The following is a 17,871-nucleotide window of genomic DNA, read 5'->3' on the forward strand; positions in this document are numbered from 1 at the left end:
GTGTGTGTGTGTGTGTGTGTGTGTGTGTGTGAGTTGATGCACAAAGCAGACAGGTAGGTCTCAATAGCTTATCTGACATATAATGGTCAAAAATTGTATTTTTAGCCTACGAGCTCCCCGTTCGAGCGATTGACTATTCCTTTGCAATTTAGCATCACATTGGATATGGGCTGAACTTGTCCTGGATTGGAATTTTTCCAATGATTTCGCAAATATGTGCTTAAAATGCATGAAAACCGCACATTTTTCGAAATGGCCGACTTCCTGGGGGGCAGGGCTAATGGAAGCCAATTTGAAATATGTCCGCAATCATAAGAGCAATGTGTATACAGCGTTTCGTGAATATCGGAAAAACTACAATGCGAGTAGTTTGGAGTAATTTGTGACATGTAAATCGTCAAAAATAGTACATTCTCCGGAGCAGAATAATAATAATTCCTTGGATAACAATAGGTTACTCGCACTTCGTGCTAGGACGCCTTTGGGGGCCCTAATGACTTAAAAGTCCAGTATGTAGGATTTAGTGGCATCCAGTGGTGAGATTACAGTTCGCAACCAACTGAATACCCCTCTGTTCACCCCTCCCATTCCAGGTAAAGTGTAACAGGCCCTCTCTGGAGCCCGACTGGATTGTCTGTTCTCACTTTGAGCTGAACTTTTCCTTTTGGCAGGACATTTTTCAAATTACAAAACTTTAGCTTTGATCCTTTTCATTTAGCGCCACCATCAGGTCAACATTTCAATCTGCAGATTGTTTTAGTAACAAATTACTAATACTACTATTTAGTACTGAACTACTGCATTCAGATGAGCCTCAGCTGTAGGCTACTTTGTGTTTGGGCTGTTAGGCTAATGTTAGCATTAATAACCATTAAACCTGCTTATTGCACAGCTTTGTTGAAAACATCATTCTTATTTGTCAATAGTGTAATTCTACAGTCTGTTAAATCAATATTTTGTGTCAAATTGATTGATTTAATTAGTCAAAAGCTGTGGACTAAGAGGGGTAAAACCGTGACAGGGTGATGCATGTCCTGGAGATGAAGCATTAGCATGTTAGCATTTAGCTAACTCACACAGCCAAGAGCATGGCAGTACAATCTTGTTTAAACATAAACCTTTAATAATTCAGATTCGAGTGCAAGGAGAATAAGCTGTAAGCATTAATCAAACCAGGCTCTGCTGACACCAGAAAGAAAGAAACAGTTTTCAAACATCTCAGAGATCCACAGCTCATTTCCTGTGCTTCACAGACAGTCAGACATCTGTCTATATGACTGATTATTCACAGCTTTATATAGAAACTTTGAGATGACAAGGGTAGCAAAATGTTTTCTACACACATTAGTGAGTGTTTAGAGAAATGCACCATACTCACTGTTGCATGTGAAATACATGAAAAACATTATTTTATTTAAGAAATGGATTTTCTTTTTTCAGGGAGGACACATGCAAATGAATGGGATTACAGTACCACAATTTATTATTATTATTATGTTTTTTTATTTACCACTGCAATCAACCCGCTACCACACAGTATTTTACAATGTTACACTTATTTTATTTTATAAATACTGCCTACTTACTTATTTTCCCTGATTGTGTACTTCTGTAATTTTTATTTGAAATACTATGTGCATGCATTTTTATAGAACAGTGTGTTATTTTTATTTTTCGACTGCTGTGACAATGTCCCCTCTTTGGGACGAATAAAGGAATTCTGATTCTTATTCTGAAAGCAGAATCAGACTACAATGAGTCATACCTGTGTGTGAGGTAAACACAGTCGGTGGAACAAGTCTTGTTCACTGGTGCAAATAATCCCTGACATTATCTCACCTGTAAACGTCGCCGTGGTGACAACAGTTCAAAACACTCTGCCCTCACGCTGTACTTCAGTAAACATGTTGTATTCACCCATCCTGGATCAGTGAACTCATCCCCATTGCTGGAATGCTCCGGGCTCCGTCTCAGCGGCTCAGTGACCAGCAGCGCTCCGACAGTTTCTGTTTTTATGACCTTGAGATTCTCTTTTTGTTTCTTTAAAAGCGGGAGCACGAAGGCTGTTTTACTGGAAGAGAAGTGCAAACACAACAGGTAAAGAGGATATCATGGCGATTAAATGAAACGCACCGTTACCCTATGATGGCACAATATACACTTGTATTACAGATCATGTTTGAAAACCCAGCTGATATTGGGGAATTTCCAATATTGTGATAAACGTGAGTATGCCTAGCTGTTCAGTTACCTATCATGGTAATGAAAGGGAACAAAAAAAACAAATGTAAAAATATGTATACATTATTTTCTATCCTCTTTTTATGCAGAGGGAACTTATTTTCTTTCTTTTTACTGAAAAGGATAATTATTTAAACATAAATTCTGTGATGGAATAATTACATTATTGTTATTGGACCAAAAGGTAAAGTTAAGATGTCAAGAGTTTTCAGCTTATGGTGATGATTATCAGTATACTTGTATAATATAAGAATGGTCTTATTGTCACACGCCTGTGTTGCCTAGAATAAAATGACAGAATTCTCTAGATTTGAACATTTTGGAAAACATTTGGAATAATGTAAGTACACAACTCAACAGAATATAGGACACAGGTCGAGTTGTTTTTAGACATTTTAATGCAGAAATGTCACATATTATACCGTGGGGCCGCAGGTGGTGCTGTTTCAAGGACTGTCACACAAGTGGTATTATTACATTATATACGTTTATTAGGGGTTAAAAAAATAAGCTTGAATAACATAGTGAGAAAGAGGCCGAGTACCTGATAATATTTGGATGCACTTTTTTTTCATCTAGCTATAATAGAGTGGTGCAGGAATGTATAAGGTAGGTTTGCAGTTAACACAAGCTAAACATATTTTGACAGTTTAATACACACCATAAAACATGTCAGTAAATATCCCACTAGTTAATGTCTGAAACTTCTAAAAACCGTGGTTGCCAACAGTGGCTAAATTAGACTACTTATCGTCATCATACCGAACATTAGCCGCCTTTAGCTTAGCGGTGGTGACATGAAGTCATGTGACCGTGATGTTGTTTGGTTTACATTCTTTTACTTCTGGCGATTGCATTTTACGCTTCACAAATGAGGAGATCATCCTGCTGAACAAAACGTGTAAGGATCATAAACGTTTGTTTGACAAAGATTTAATTTCTTGCAATATCCTGAAATCCAATAGAAAAATCCCATTGGTTGTTGAGGAGGCAGCCCTAGGGATGTTTTCTGGTCAGCCTACAAAAATACGTCATCCCTGCACCACTCTGCAGGGTCACATCTAGTGATGTCAAACAGTGTGACCTCAATGCATAATCTCCCTACTCACTTGAAGAAAGTCTGATAACATCCCTTCAGCAGCCCCCCCCCCCCTGCAGTCACACATTACAAAGGTCATAGAACATGGTGTAACACACATGTTGGTATAGCAGTCTGCATTAATCTATTAAGGATTATCACCACACTGAGAAAACTGAAACGTGGTATCAGGTCAACACATTTCACATAACTGTATTAGATAAGTTGAAAGCAATAATATTAATTTGAAACTATTGAAACTTAACATAATTGCTTTCAACTTACCGAATACAGTTATGTGAAATCTGTTGACCCGATACATTCAATTAAAGTCACGTTACAGTTTTTTCAGTGCATTACAGTATCTGATGTCCTCAGCTGCAGACAGTATGGAAAGATTCTCCTTCACCTTATTAATGTGACTGACCCGACCAAACAGGAAGTCAAAGCACATGAGCAGGAAGTCATTATAGCACATACACTCTGAGCAGAGGATTCCACCACCAATTCATTACTTTAAAACAAAAATCCCCTATAACCCTGTTGACATACTATGTTACAGTATTAATTAAATAATGTGAGCAAGCGGGAGCCCAGGGGGCAGGACAGTCGTATGGAACATGTGGTGTGTGTGTGTGTGTGTGTGTGTGTGTGTGTGTGTGTGTGTGTGTGTGTGTGTGTGTGTGTGTTGAACTCATCACAAACACAAAAAAGCTTCCTGTTTAAAAAGAATGCATGACACTCCGGAGAGCAAAATTCACATTGATTAAAAGACAGCCTGGAGGTGTTGTGGAGAGCGGAATGAAAGTCCCCCCCCCAACCCTCTGTGGTGGAGCAGGGGGGGGCAGAGAGTCAGAGTCAGCCCCCACCGCAGCTCTGCTTCCAATTTCAGCCCGCCATAGTTCTGTTAGGGTGGGACCGGGGGGGTCAGAAGTGAGCACTCACAGCTCATAGTCGAACTTGAACTCATTGGCCAGGTAGATCCTGCGGAAGATGAGAGCGGCCAGGGCCAGGGTGAGCAGCACGATGAGGACCACCGAGCCCGCGCTGCTCTCCTCGAGGGGGAGCCGGGGGGCGGGGGTGAAGGGCGGCCTGCTGGCAGCCTCCCTGCCCTCCCTCTGGTTCCTCTGGCTGTGCTGCTGGGCGCGGCGCTGCCGGGGGCTCAGAGGGCGCCCGGTGCTGGGGGCCGCGGGGGGGCTGGGTCCCTCTGTCTCTGTGGCTGGAGACGCCTCTGCCTGTGGAGGACATTCAGACAAAAGCAGCCATTAGAGGATAAACAATTCCCCAATGGATCCATTCGCTGCTTGTTCGCTCAGTCACAGAACCTTTAACCTTCCCATTGTCCTCGGGTCAAATTTGTCCCTTCCCCAAATGTTTTTATGTCGAGATAAAGGTTTATTTTGAGTTAGTGCCAGAAAAGTAACATGTTTGATTGTTTTCCACGTGAAATTAATTATGATCACTTTCATTAAGTTTTGGGTTTTATTCAAATGTATAGCATCTGTGGTCTTCTGGGGTACATTTTGTAAAGTCATTCAACATTGACCATACAATCCAACAAGAGGAGGAACATTTGTGGTAACAAGTAGGAATAAAGTTGCCTTAAAAGGTGTAAAATGGATTTGGGTGATTATTTATACTAAATGCTTTATAAATAGTCAAACCGGAAGGACAACAATTGATAGCAAGACAACACAAGGGTTAATGTTCTGAAGTAAAAAAAGAGCTCAGATCTTGTACTTAAAGGTGGGGTATGTCATTTTGGAGAAACCGGCTCGAGTGCGCTAGAATTTGAAAATACACAACCGGAGAAAATCTGCCACTTCCTTACAGAGCCCCTCCTCCAACACACACGAACGCGCACATGACCAATGAGGGCACGAGATAAGTTTGTGCACAGATGGAAGGCTGACAGGCAGGTAGGCCATCCAGTTATTTTAGCCGGGCCGGCTAAAATGATTGGTCGTGCTTTTTACAGTACTACGGCTTCCACAGATGACATGTTTTTATGGATTTATTGTCAAAGCACTTCAGATATTCATTGCTATTGGGATGTTAAGAGCATTCCATGGAATATAACAAAAAGTGTTTCTGAAATAAATGACATACCCCACCTTTAAGTAAACGTAAAAAAGTACCAAAGTGTAGGATACTCTGTTACAAGTAAAAGTCCTGCAATCAAAATGTTGAAACACTCAATTTAGTAGTAGAGTACAAGTATCGCAAAACTGTACAGTACTAGAGTAAATATACTTTACACCACTGAGTACAAACATTTTAGAAGTGGAGCATCTGCTCTTCAGCAAATGTAAACAAGATAGTTCAGTGTTTTGCTGAAATCTTTTATATTCTGCAGTCATAAATACACATTTGCAGCTCTTTTATCTGTGATCCTATGAGGCTGTAATTTGTATAATAAGCCAGCTGTCCTACCCTTCCTCGGCTTTTATTTGCAGCTCATTTACTGAGACATTAAGCCAATATAATCTATAAATGCATATTTCTATGTCTCCTTGCCAGCGGAGGGTGTGGGGCAGGGTGTAACCTTTTGTCGCCTGTGATCACTCTTCTTGAATGTCTATCACACAGTGTTTAATAACCTGTATTCATGTTTATTCTGTCAGACAATGTTGTCCTCATCAAATAATGAAGTGATTATTAACAGCTAGGAAATGGCAGTTATTTCCTAGCTGTTAATAATCACTTCATTATTTTATGATTAAAAGTTAGTATTCATCATTAATTAATAATCATTCCATTGTTTGACAGCAGTAAAAAAAGTTGTGTAAATGAGAATATTGAAACTTCAATTATGGCTTTATAAAAACACGGCGAAAATGCGAAAAATGATGTATTCATAGAAGTAATTAGTAATGTATAAGCTTCCTGGATCAGCACATTAACACCTTTTGGCATTTTCAGCAGAAATACTTTGAGTTTGTTAAAGGAACAGTCATGACGCTCCTGTTGATACGGAGTGACCGGTGCAGATGGAACCTGACAGACTCACAGAAACAAACATCTCACCCAATTAGAGTGACTGGAGGGAGCATGCAGAAGCAGTTCAAAGTGATCCTACATCTCTCTGTACTCAGGGAACAGCAGCAAGGCAGTGTGGGAAACCGAGGGCCACACAAGTTTTCTCTCTCTGACTCCAGCGGCAGATGGTGAGTGCTATTTTTGACGTGGCCCTCCTCAAACTCAAACACTAATCTAAGTTGACCCTCCTCTGCTCCTTCAGACCGGGTCTGGGTGGCAGCCGGCGCCAAAATCAATCCTCTTAGGCAACAAAGCTTGTCCACATCATCTGAAGTGGTGAAAAGAAGCCACAGCAGCACGGGCTTCAAGCTCCCATAGCCCATCGCTATGACGATGAGAGAAAGTGCTGATATCTAGCTGCTTGTAACTACAGTAACTCGGCAACAAATACAGCTGGCATGGCGCTGCTGCTTACTCAGCATGCAGAATCATTTCCTTCCGTACATATTCAAAATGATTTTGGAGCTCAGTGGGATGTCAGCAGGGGGATGAAGCATGCCATCAATTAAAAGGGACAATAAGAAAGATGTGTAATTGACTGCATAAAAACAGCAGCATATAAAGCTTCTGATTGTACACGGTGGAGCTTCAGAACACCCGCCGCTCCGTCCAATACTGTGGAGCTTAAATGGATTGAAAAACAAACAGAATGCTGAACGCAGGTCATGATTTTAATTATGCCAGACATCAGGAGAAGGAATTAGCAAAGCCTAAATAATCATTAGTATCAACTATGCTGCATGTCAGTGACTTAGATTCATAGTTCAGGCGGATATTTTGCATCAACGTTTGGGTGATGTAATACATTGCAAGTGTGCGGTAAGCAAGCGTCAGGTTTTTAGTGTTGTTCCCCAAAGTCAAAACTCAGTGTTTCTACAGTATGTGTTTAGCTTCACACAGAAAGAGGTCCTTCCCTTTGTGAGCACACTGACCGGTATGCATGGTCCTTGTTAAAGTGCACCCCCCCTCTCCATCCCCTAGCAGCAGAGAGAGTGCAGAAGGGTTGCTGACTGAATCTTGTCTGCCTGATTCATTCGGCCTTTATCTGATTGAGGTTAGTGCAGGTTAGAATCTCAGCTGTGAAATATCAGCAGCCTAACTGCTGGGTACTGAGGACTCCATGGTGCTGTCCAAGGTGCTGAAATATCAGACAGAGCAGCTCTTTCTCTTCCCTCTGTTTGTTTAGCCTTGATTCTAGAATTGTATCCACATAATATAGCTACATTCGGAACCAAAGGATATGTTAATGGCCCGCTGCTCTAGTCAACAACGTATTGCTGACTGGGTAGAGGACAACAACGTCCCCATAAGTAGCACCTAACATTCACTTAATACTGAGGGAGCTAGTTAGAAGTTGTTATGGGCCATTCCAACCCAGCATTTTGTGTTGCATGGAGACATACCATTTTTTTATTTTGGATGAATTAGTATTGTGCTATAAAATATTCTGTCGTACCATTCTCATTCAATACAATCACTAAAAGCCAGCTGGTACACTGCAGGTTAAAAAATAAATATTTAAAAGGGCTGTTGAGTAGTTTACAACACTCATTGTTATTCATGCACACCTTTCTATGTGCTGGGGACCAGTACTCACATAAAACTTTGGGGTACTCAACATTTCAGGGTTCACAGTGCTGGTAGCTAGACTATAAGGTGAACAAGAAATTACAGATGACAAAAGCTAAAAAAGGTTGCAGGCATCATACTGGGACATGTCAGCGTGCTGTCGGGGGGGCAGAGTGAGCACAGCTGTGACTCCACTGACAGGCGCCCGCTCGTCCTGCTGTCATTTAGTCCAGGGGAGAGAGACCCCCGACACACATGTAGCTGGGAATGTGCAGCAGCACCACAGTGATGGCCATCGGACATTGATGGACGTCCATTTCTAAAGCGTTGCCCGAGTATATTTTTGTTTTGTTTGTCACATCCAATTCAGTCATGTCAGACTGTGATGACTCCTGAGCCACAACGATGGTGTGTTTCTATGGCAACCAGCGACTGTGAGTTATCATGTCTTTAGCTGTAGCATCACTGTCTATCAAACTGTGATATTAAAGGGGACCTATCATGCAAAATGCACTTTTTGATGTCTTTTATACATAAAGATGTGTCCCCGGTGTGTCAGGGAACTCACGCAGCGTCAGAAAATAAAACCCTCTCTCTTTTCCTCCGTACCCAAATCTCTAAAAACGGGGGAACAACGGAGCTGATCCAGATTTGCGGCCGATATGACGTCAAATCGGCGGCGGACCCACAGCACTATCAGAAACATTGCTATCAGAAACAATGCCTGACTGTTTTGGACGTAATTATGGTCGGTGTTTAGCATCGCTAACACTCAGAGCTAACCTGTACTGGAGAGCATGTGTGTGAAGAAGCAGGAAATAAAAAGGAACTCACCTTGTGGTATAACCGGCAAGAGAGAAAGCCTTTGAGCTCCATACTGTTTCAGAAAGAATCCTTGATCTAATAATCCTTGCGTTTCATCACCGCAGCATTTTAGACAGTATCTGCCAGGTCCCGCATGAGCCGGCATAAGCTCCGCCCCCTCTTATTTATTTATTTTTCAGTTTAAAAAAAAAAAAGCTTTATTTTTTTTAAGCCTTTATTTATACAGGTGAAAATCTCATTGAGACACAGGGTCTCATTCTCAAGAGAGACCTGTTTATACCCAGAATCAGCACTTTTGGAACAGGAAGAGAAATAGAGGGATATGAGGCATGGCTAGAATGGGTGATCTGTGACCAAAACACTTCATAGACATGTTTTTTATATTTTTTTTATATATCTATGCTATTGCCTAAAAATAGCATCATAGGTGACCTTTAATGCAATGGCTTTGTTTTTTATTGTTTTTACTTCCACTTTAATATGTTTGAAGACACTACATTAAACTTAGTTGATGTAAAGGTACTTAAAAAGGACATTAGGGTCTATAATGGAGTAGGTACTCATGGAGGACCCGGGTTTGAATCCTGACTGGGACCATTTGATCTTCTGTCTCCTCCTTTAGACACTGTCACTTCAATAAAGGTAGTGGGGGCCCGACAAAAGATTAAAAAAATAGCCTAATAAATAAACTATGATACGATATATCTTGCTGCAACAGACTTGGAAATCACTGATCCAATACAACAACTGCACTTCCCTTTTAATGCATGTTTTTCAGTAAAGAAATGGCTAAAAGGCACTGTGTGTTGTTTATTTGTTGAACCAAATAGTGTGGTCATGGTCACCAGACCATGTATAGTTTTTATCAGGAACAACATGTTCTGTTGTTGTTGACCTGCAGGATGCTGTAAGGGTGATTTGAGGGAATGAGAAAGAAAGGACCCCTTAAATATCTCTGGTTGTATTGACCATTGTTGATAAAGCTTCAGATCAATAAGCAGAACAGATTTATGGCAATATCGGATATCTACATGGATCTTGCATCAACGTGATGAGATATCCTGATGAAATATAGTGACAAAATATCTTGAATTATCTATAATAGTATTTACGTAATTTTCGCAATAAGCAAAGATATTTTACCCATATAAGTGTGTTCACTCACAAAGACTATATCATAATGGTTGATATCGCAATATAAAATAACAATAAGGTAACACACTCTTTAGGCTTTGTTTAAACCGCCTCAGTGTTTACACATTAGAGAAACAAGGCTCTTCTAATATACTCACAGGGACCTTGAGAGGATGACTGGATCCTTCACGTACTTGCACTTTATGTGTCATTTTATTTCTGAATAATCCTTGAAAGCCTTGCAGCATCAGAACACTCATGTGTATTGTCCCAGCAGCGACAGCACAGATGGGACTAATAACATAAACCAGGCTCCTTTCCTGAAATGATTGCAATAAACGTCAGCATTCATTATGAAACTACGACATTAATTCAAGTTTCACTTCATATTCTTCCTGTAATAAACTTCCCCACAATGCCTGTGATATATAAAACTGCAACCGTTTCTGAACATTTGGATATTTCTTAGAAACGGACCCTACCAGTTGGATAATTCTAATTTACTCGCTGAAGCATCGACATATTGAAAAAATTGTGACAATAAAGTTAAATTGGTTAAAAAACAATCAAACATAAAAATCAACACACACGCGTAAATAGTTAATCAACTTTACATTAAGCCTTTTACTCGCCTTTTGAATGACTGTTTGATACCGTCATTGACTGCTGGTTCCCTATCCGCTGGTCATCAGTGATCAACAACTGCTTTAGGAGCACAATGTGTGTCTTTTGCAGGCTACAATTTGGCCTCGGTCAACCATAGAAAAGAGTGGTCTTATTTTTAACTGGAGCATCTGCAGATAAATTCCACCAAGGAATATGTTATGGTCCACTTCATTTATTATTCCAATCTTTATTGCAATCTTGACTGTAACCAAGACCGTAATGTAGGAACAATTGAGTGACATTCAACTTTCTTTTGTTTGGGAGTGGAATGCTTCTCTAAATGCCCTATGTAATAGATTTGGCAAACTTTCAGAATGAACAGCTGTTATTCAAATACCATGTTATCATAACCCATAGAAATGCATATTACGACATATTGGTTATTTTTCTTGTTTAGGTTTATGCTTATATTTATTAGATTGGCCTGAGACATGTTTGATATGACTAATCTCGCAGTGTGGACAATTCAGGACATACTGAAAGACAACATAACCATGAACAAAATGTCAAAAATAGTGCTAATATGAATCATATTAATAATAATAATAATAAAGGTGACTCAGTGTTTGTGTGATGAATTGCCTATCTGTAAGAGCCATTTCGGCGTATTTATGGAACATATTTACAGCTCCGGAAAAAATGAAGTGACCACTGCACATTTATCAGTTTCTCTGGTTTACTATTTATAGGTATTTGTTTGTGTTGGGGAAATATTTCCCAAGGCCCATAACTTTGACCCAGTGTATCAGTTCATACTGTCCTGACTGAGCACAGGCACCTGTAACCTTGGCTGCTGTGCTCTCAGTGTTCTGTCTCCCTGTTCCTGCCTGTTGGCGTCAGCTGATAGAGGTGTTATGATTCTATCTTGTTATGCACAATGTTGATTATTCTCTCTGAACTAGCTAAACACATGGGTCTGGGGGAGAGTTCTTCAGAATTGACGTGGCAACTCTACCGTGAAGTCAGAACCTCTGACTCTTAGACTTTGACTTGTTTTGTGAATTCTCCGGCCGTAACTCCAAATAAATCGTCAGTGTTTGCCATCAAAGCTCCAGCTCTCCTCGTGTCTCTCTGAGTCCTGACTCCAATTGCTTCAGAAGTTTCCCCCACAGTTTGAGTCAAATGTAAATGTTTTCTTTTGATTCTATAAACTACTGACCAAATGTCCCTGTGCTGGAATCCAACAGACACTGGAATGGAATGGCTGCCATCATGTAGAGATTGAGATTTAAGAATCATTTGGAGTGGTCTCTTTTTTCCGGAGCGGCATATTCTTTTAATTTAATTTAAATGAATTTGATAATCATTAGTTAGAATTATACAGTTTTTGTATAGTTTTGTTTGTTTCTGGACTGCGCAAGGTTTATGTTTATTATTGTTTACGATCAAGTTTCTGCCGTAAAGCAGACTGTTCAAGTCTATGAGATTAAAATGATTTTTCACCAGTCGGACAATGGGAGGTCTACAAGATGGTTGAAAAGGTTTTCGACCGCTCGAGTCTGCACACCTGATGGTATTTGTACTTGTGTTTATTTATGTATATGCAGTTTAAAATGTTGAAGTCAGTAGTGGAACGCCATGGGATCTATGAAATATTACGTGAATAAAACCCTCAAAACGTGACTATATCATTAGAGGTTTTTTGACGTTTTAAACTAAAGTCAACACTCAAAATCGCCTTGTAGGCTAAGTGCCCATGGAACTTCGTATTTTGGATAATCGGCCACTACACTATCGTTCTAAAATCTGTTGGAGGCTGCAGGCAGGTCATATGTTGTGGGGGGGCAGTGTAACACCTACCTGCTCGGCCCGGGGCCCCTCAGACTCTTGCTGCTCTGCAGACGAGGAGGAGTCTCCCTGGGGGGACGTGGAAGGCTCACTCTCTGCACCCCCGCTCTCACTGGGCTGTCTGGATAAACTGGACTCTTCCTGCAGTAACACACAGGACACTGCCGTCACAACATGGCCTCAAATACATGAGTTATTATAAACTGTCACAATTACTTCAACAATGCTAAATATAACAATACAGTGCATGATATTTCCATTTCATTGTGGTTCACTTCAGATGACTTTGTGCATAAACTAATTGTATAGCATGGCGGTATCTCGTTTAAAAGCAGACGAGCCAAGACAGAAAATAAAAGTCTGTTTGTTGATCAATTATTGTTTAAAATCATTAAGAAAGGCGGAATTACTATAATGGTTCATATGCTAAATTCAGTATAATGTACATTCACATAGCACTAACACATTTCCAGTATATGGCATTTGAGTTATTAAAGGACTTTTAATGTAGGAAGTGTCAATGACACACTGACTGTATAATAATACTGGATGGATGGATGGATGTCTGAGTGTGTGTGTGTGTGTGTGTGTGTGTGTGTGTGTGTGTGTGTGTGTGTGTGTGTGTGTGTGTGTGTGGCCTAGCATTACTATACTTGTGGGGACCTACATCTGTTTACACAGTCACGTGTGGGGACTCGCCTCCCTTATGGGGACATAATGGAGGTACAATTAATATAGGGGAATCATTAATTTTAGGGTGAAGACTTGGTTAGGGTTAGGGTAAGGGTAAGGTTAAGGGTAGGGTTAGGGTTAGGCATGTGTTGGTTAAGGTTAGGATAAGTCTCCAGGAAATGCATGTAAGTCAATGTAATGTCCCCTGAAGTGATGTATACATGGTGTGTGTTTGTGTGTGTGTGTGTGTATGTATGTGTGTGTGTGTGTGTGTATTAATATGTGTATTTTAAGGGGGGGGACATATTTTCAAAATCCTATATCATTATATAGGTAATTTTATACCAAGTAAACCTTGTATATCTTGATACAGTACATGTTCTGTATATGAAATGAAAAAAGTGTTTAAAAACATCATGTAATACAACACAGTTACAGTACTGGGGCCTGGAGCGTCCAAAGAGGTGTGCCACCCTGCATATTAAGACACCTCCAAGTGTATTGTCTGCAACTTTTCTCCAAATCTTTCATCAAACGTTGGTCATACACATTCAATTGGTCTTTGACAGTATTGAGCCCTTGTTTGAGACATAATTCCACCTTCCTCAATGACAATCTGTAGAGTTTTCTGAAAATGTTAAGCTTCAACAGAAACCCAACATTTTACCAAGCTGTTTTCCCATGTGGTCCTTTACAAAAAAGCCAAGAAATGAAATAACAGAATAAGCTTAACTGTGCAGTGAACAGCTGAACATGCTGCTGCAGCAATCCACAGTGTGAGGTCCATCCATCAAACGAGGCAACATCATCAAACCATAATGACCCATGGGTCTGTTTATGTGTATGTATAAGCGTTTTGATTATGTCTCCCATCCTTGGACTGATCTACTTCATGTTTAGCGTGTGTGTTGTTGTGGACAAGACGAAAGAGAGCAGTGTCACCTGTAAATGTTTTTGGATTAGCAGTTCTGCAGAAAACTGAAAAACCCGGAACCATTGCCAGAGTTTGGTTACCTCCTGCTCTAAGCTGTTCAGGTGCAAATAGATATACATGTATTAGATGTGTGCATCAAAGCTCATCAAAGCTGGGGCATTCAGCTATAATTTGCACTCATGATGCGTATATTGTAGAGTTTCTATAAAGGTAGAGACTCTACAATATACGCATCATGGACTCACTACGAAACCCACAAAGCAGCAACACAAGCAAATCCTGAACGGTTACTGCACTAGAAACATTACAAAATATAAATAATAATGAAAACAAAATGGTAGGTACAGGATTAATTGGAGAAAGAAATCTGTATTTCTGTATTATAAGAAGTATTTATAAAGTGTTAGTATGTATTAGTAGGGTTTTGGTTGTGAGTATGGCTGTGGTTGATGCAAAGAGAGCTTAATACAGAGAAATCACAAGTCTAATGACTTTTTTCCCCCTTCACAATGGAGTACATTTTGCCTCTGTTTTCACAAACGCTTGGACTGTTCTCCTCACTCAGTTAGTCAGGGACAGACTTTTATTGATGACCACACTTTGCTGTCGTCAAGAAGAGACAGAGCAGCAGAGTTGTGAGAATTAAATGAATTTGGTACTGATGTTGTGTTGGGTTTACATGAACAGCAAACACAATTGAAATTGAAATTAAAATACTTTTCAAATAAAGCCTTGATTTCTCTTGACTGTTGAGATAAACAGAAATGAGTTTTTCTCATTTGAATCAGACAGTATTGAAACAATAATTAAAAATAATTAAGGGTAAGAGCTTTTTATGAATGTTTATTGTCCAGCCCTCATGTTGCAGCCAGCGGCTGTACCTTGAAGTTGATTTGCTGAGCGAGCTCTTTAGCCTGGTCGTCCTCTGCGCTGGGGTCACTGTTGGGGGTCAGAGCCAGGAGGGAGGAGCGCATGGAGACCCCCCCACACGCCTCACAGCAGAAGTCCTGGGACCTGCAGGACAACACATGTTACATGGTGAGGTCATCCTGCTGCAGGAGCACCTTTTATTCTCCTCTTGAGAATATAATAATAATAATACATCTGTATTTGTATAGCACTTTCCATACACCAGGTGCAGCTCAAAGTGCTTTAACACCAAGGCACACATCACATTAAAACAGAAGAAGAATATCACATCAGGACAGACATTAAAACCGTATAGCACATATGCAGCATAGCAACATGATATAACAGTTTGACAGTTTAGGAGACACAGGAGGTAAGATAATGATAATACACATTTAAATAAATAATGATCCCTCTCGGTAAAATAAAGGAAGACAAAACCAATAAAAACTATAAAATATAAAAACCTATACATTTAAATTAAAAAATTAAAAAATAAGATGCCAAATAAGATGATAATAATAAAAAAACTATAAAATAAAAATAATAATAAAAGGTAAAAAGACCAAAAGTGTTGCTAATAAAATTGTAAAATAAATGATAGAAGTAAAAACATTTAAAATAAATAAAACAATATACAAATAAATAAATAATAAAGATTAAAAGACAATTTAAAAGTGGGGTGTCGCTAATAAAAGCTAACCTAAAAATATGAGTCTTGAGGTGACATTTTAAAAAATAGGCTTAACCCATTTTCTTTTGGGGGACTTTGGGAGCTATCTCTGTTGGAATAGACATTCAGTGTTTCCAATTATTAGCCTAGATTACTTGATTCATTTTTGGATGTACTGTAATTCTGTTTCCACAGCCTTACTAAAACAAAACTGATTATTTGTGTTACTGTCGATACGATGGCAGTGGTTCAAATGAATGACCTGTAAATTATGAATGGTGCCAACATAATTGTTCTGGCTGACTTGCCACAGTACCGCAGGTGTACCTGCCAAGTTGCAAAAATTGACCTGATTTATTGCCCACCGGCTTGTACATTAATTCCATTTTTCACTGATACATGTCTCGCTATGGTTTGCAATTTTACAACAGCTCATGCTTGTAATTGATCATGGAGTGCAATTAGTTTTTTTTTTGTAAAACCACACACAATATCTTAAATATTTATGTCATAGCTCTGTGGTTTGAGTAAAATCCTGAAGATATTTATTCCCTTTTCTTTTTGTCCTGAATGTGTCCATTCTAACTCTTTATCAGGCTGCAGTTTCTCTCCCAACCTCCCTTGTAGAGATTTGAGAAACACAACTACAACATTCTTGACTTACATGTACCGCTTAGTCAGTGTAACTAGGTATCTGTATAGGAAGACGACGCCCCCTTCCATTATTCCGTTTACAGTGCAAAGCTCTGATCAAATCCGATTTGGTGTAATTCCAGAACAGATATCACCATTCACAGTTAAAGAGGTTACAGCTATGTAAATCAAACTATGTAACTAAACCCAATGCTAACCTAACCCTTCTAAACCTAAAAGTGAATTCCAAGTGGTCAAAAAGCCACACGAAGAGGTGAAGACTTCCTAAAAGTTCCTCTTCAACGTGATGTTACCTCAAACATACACACAGAATTATTGTGGAGCAGTGTACCAGTTTTAAAGAGGCCATATTATGCTCATTTTAAGGTTGATATTAGTATTGAGTGGCTCTACTGTGACATGTTTCCATGCTTTAATGTTCAAAAAGCTCTTTAAGAGTGTGTGTGTGTAAGAGAAAGTCCCTTTGGAGGAAACTTTGGGATTTTAGCCTTTCAGACCATAAACCAAAAACCTATACAACACACTAGCTATATAACACACAACGCACTAGGACAGAAAAAAACAAAACAAAAGCATAAAAGGACGCGTTAAAATAACGTTATACTTATGTGCTGCCTGTGTAGTGGGTGGCACTTGGATATTTCTGCCAAAGAAAAAAGTACTGTCATCTGGTCCATTGGTAACTTGGCTCCTTGGTTATGATATTATACAGATTTTTAGACTGAGCAGCTGCCTGTACTTTTCAGAGCTGTGTATGAATCCTGTCAACAAACTGGCACACGAGCTATGTGCATCTGTGTGTATAAATGAAGGTTGTGTTCCTGGAACTGGCTGTCTGTTTGCATTGTTGTCTTCCTAATAGTGCCTCATTGGCTGACAGGTTCAGTTTGCCTTCTCCACCTGCGGCACATTCAAATGTCAGGCCCGCGTTAAGGATTTGTTATGTTACCTTCACGCCCTCATGTCAGTCCTGACAGCGCTATGAGGAGGATCACCACAGCCTCTTAATGCAGTTAGGTAAAAAAAAAAAAAACACAAAAATGCAACACATTACAAAGGTTTCTGCACATTTGTCTCAGAGAAGCTAATCGTCCCTTGCACCGGCTAATGGGATGATGTCACAGCGATGTAGAGGAGGGATGAATCATGCTCTGAGGAACACATGTCATCACTGCCGCGCTCCGCAGGCTAAAGGTGGCTTGGAAATATTTGGATACATTATGTTGTCAAATGATCCCAATCACTGTCTTCCTCTGGAGCCAAACTGAAATTGAATTATTTTCAAGTCAAAATTAGGATGTAGCTGGAGGAGAAGCTGGGCTTATTAGGCAACAGACATTTTGCCTCCTGTCATCATGTCACCACCACACCACACCACAGGCAGTCTATAAAGCGGACACCATGCAGACAGGCACCGTGGTTGGTCGATGGTTCCTCACTAGAATGACTGTTTAAATCCTTTTAGGCGTCAGTGCCGATCATCAGGAGAACATCCGAGCTGGGGGGAAAGGGGCAAAGACTGGAGGTTTGGGATGTCAATTCTGAGACGCACACTGAGAGGACAGCAGTTTAGATGTTATTAATTATTTAGATTCAGTAAAGTGTGTGACCCAGTATTTTCTAAAATGAAGCAGTAGAGCCAAAACCAAACAAACTACTAGGGATGCTCCGATCGATCGGCCGCCGATC

The 17,871-nt window shown here is 39.9% G+C and overlaps 1 protein-coding gene across 1 annotated transcript in view; it reads right to left on the minus strand.

Annotated features, from left to right (window-relative positions):
- Nucleotides 1-2,621: 2,621 nt before the first annotated feature.
- ube2j1 (ubiquitin-conjugating enzyme E2, J1) overlaps nt 2,622-17,871 on the minus strand; it is a 55,600-nt gene continuing 40,350 nt past the window's right edge. Inside the window, exons 6-8 of the mRNA XM_034150505.1 lie at nt 14,828-14,960; nt 12,353-12,481; nt 2,622-4,554 (exon numbers count right to left, since the gene is read on the minus strand). Of these exons, the coding sequence (XP_034006396.1) occupies nt 4,261-4,554; nt 12,353-12,481; nt 14,828-14,960 (556 nt within the window). The 3' untranslated portion in view covers nt 2,622-4,260. The remainder of the gene's footprint in view (nt 4,555-12,352; nt 12,482-14,827; nt 14,961-17,871) is intronic.

Source organism: Trematomus bernacchii, unplaced genomic scaffold (genome assembly GCF_902827165.1).
Source record: "Trematomus bernacchii unplaced genomic scaffold, fTreBer1.1, whole genome shotgun sequence".
NCBI classification, from domain to species: domain Eukaryota; kingdom Metazoa; phylum Chordata; class Actinopteri; order Perciformes; family Nototheniidae; genus Trematomus; species Trematomus bernacchii.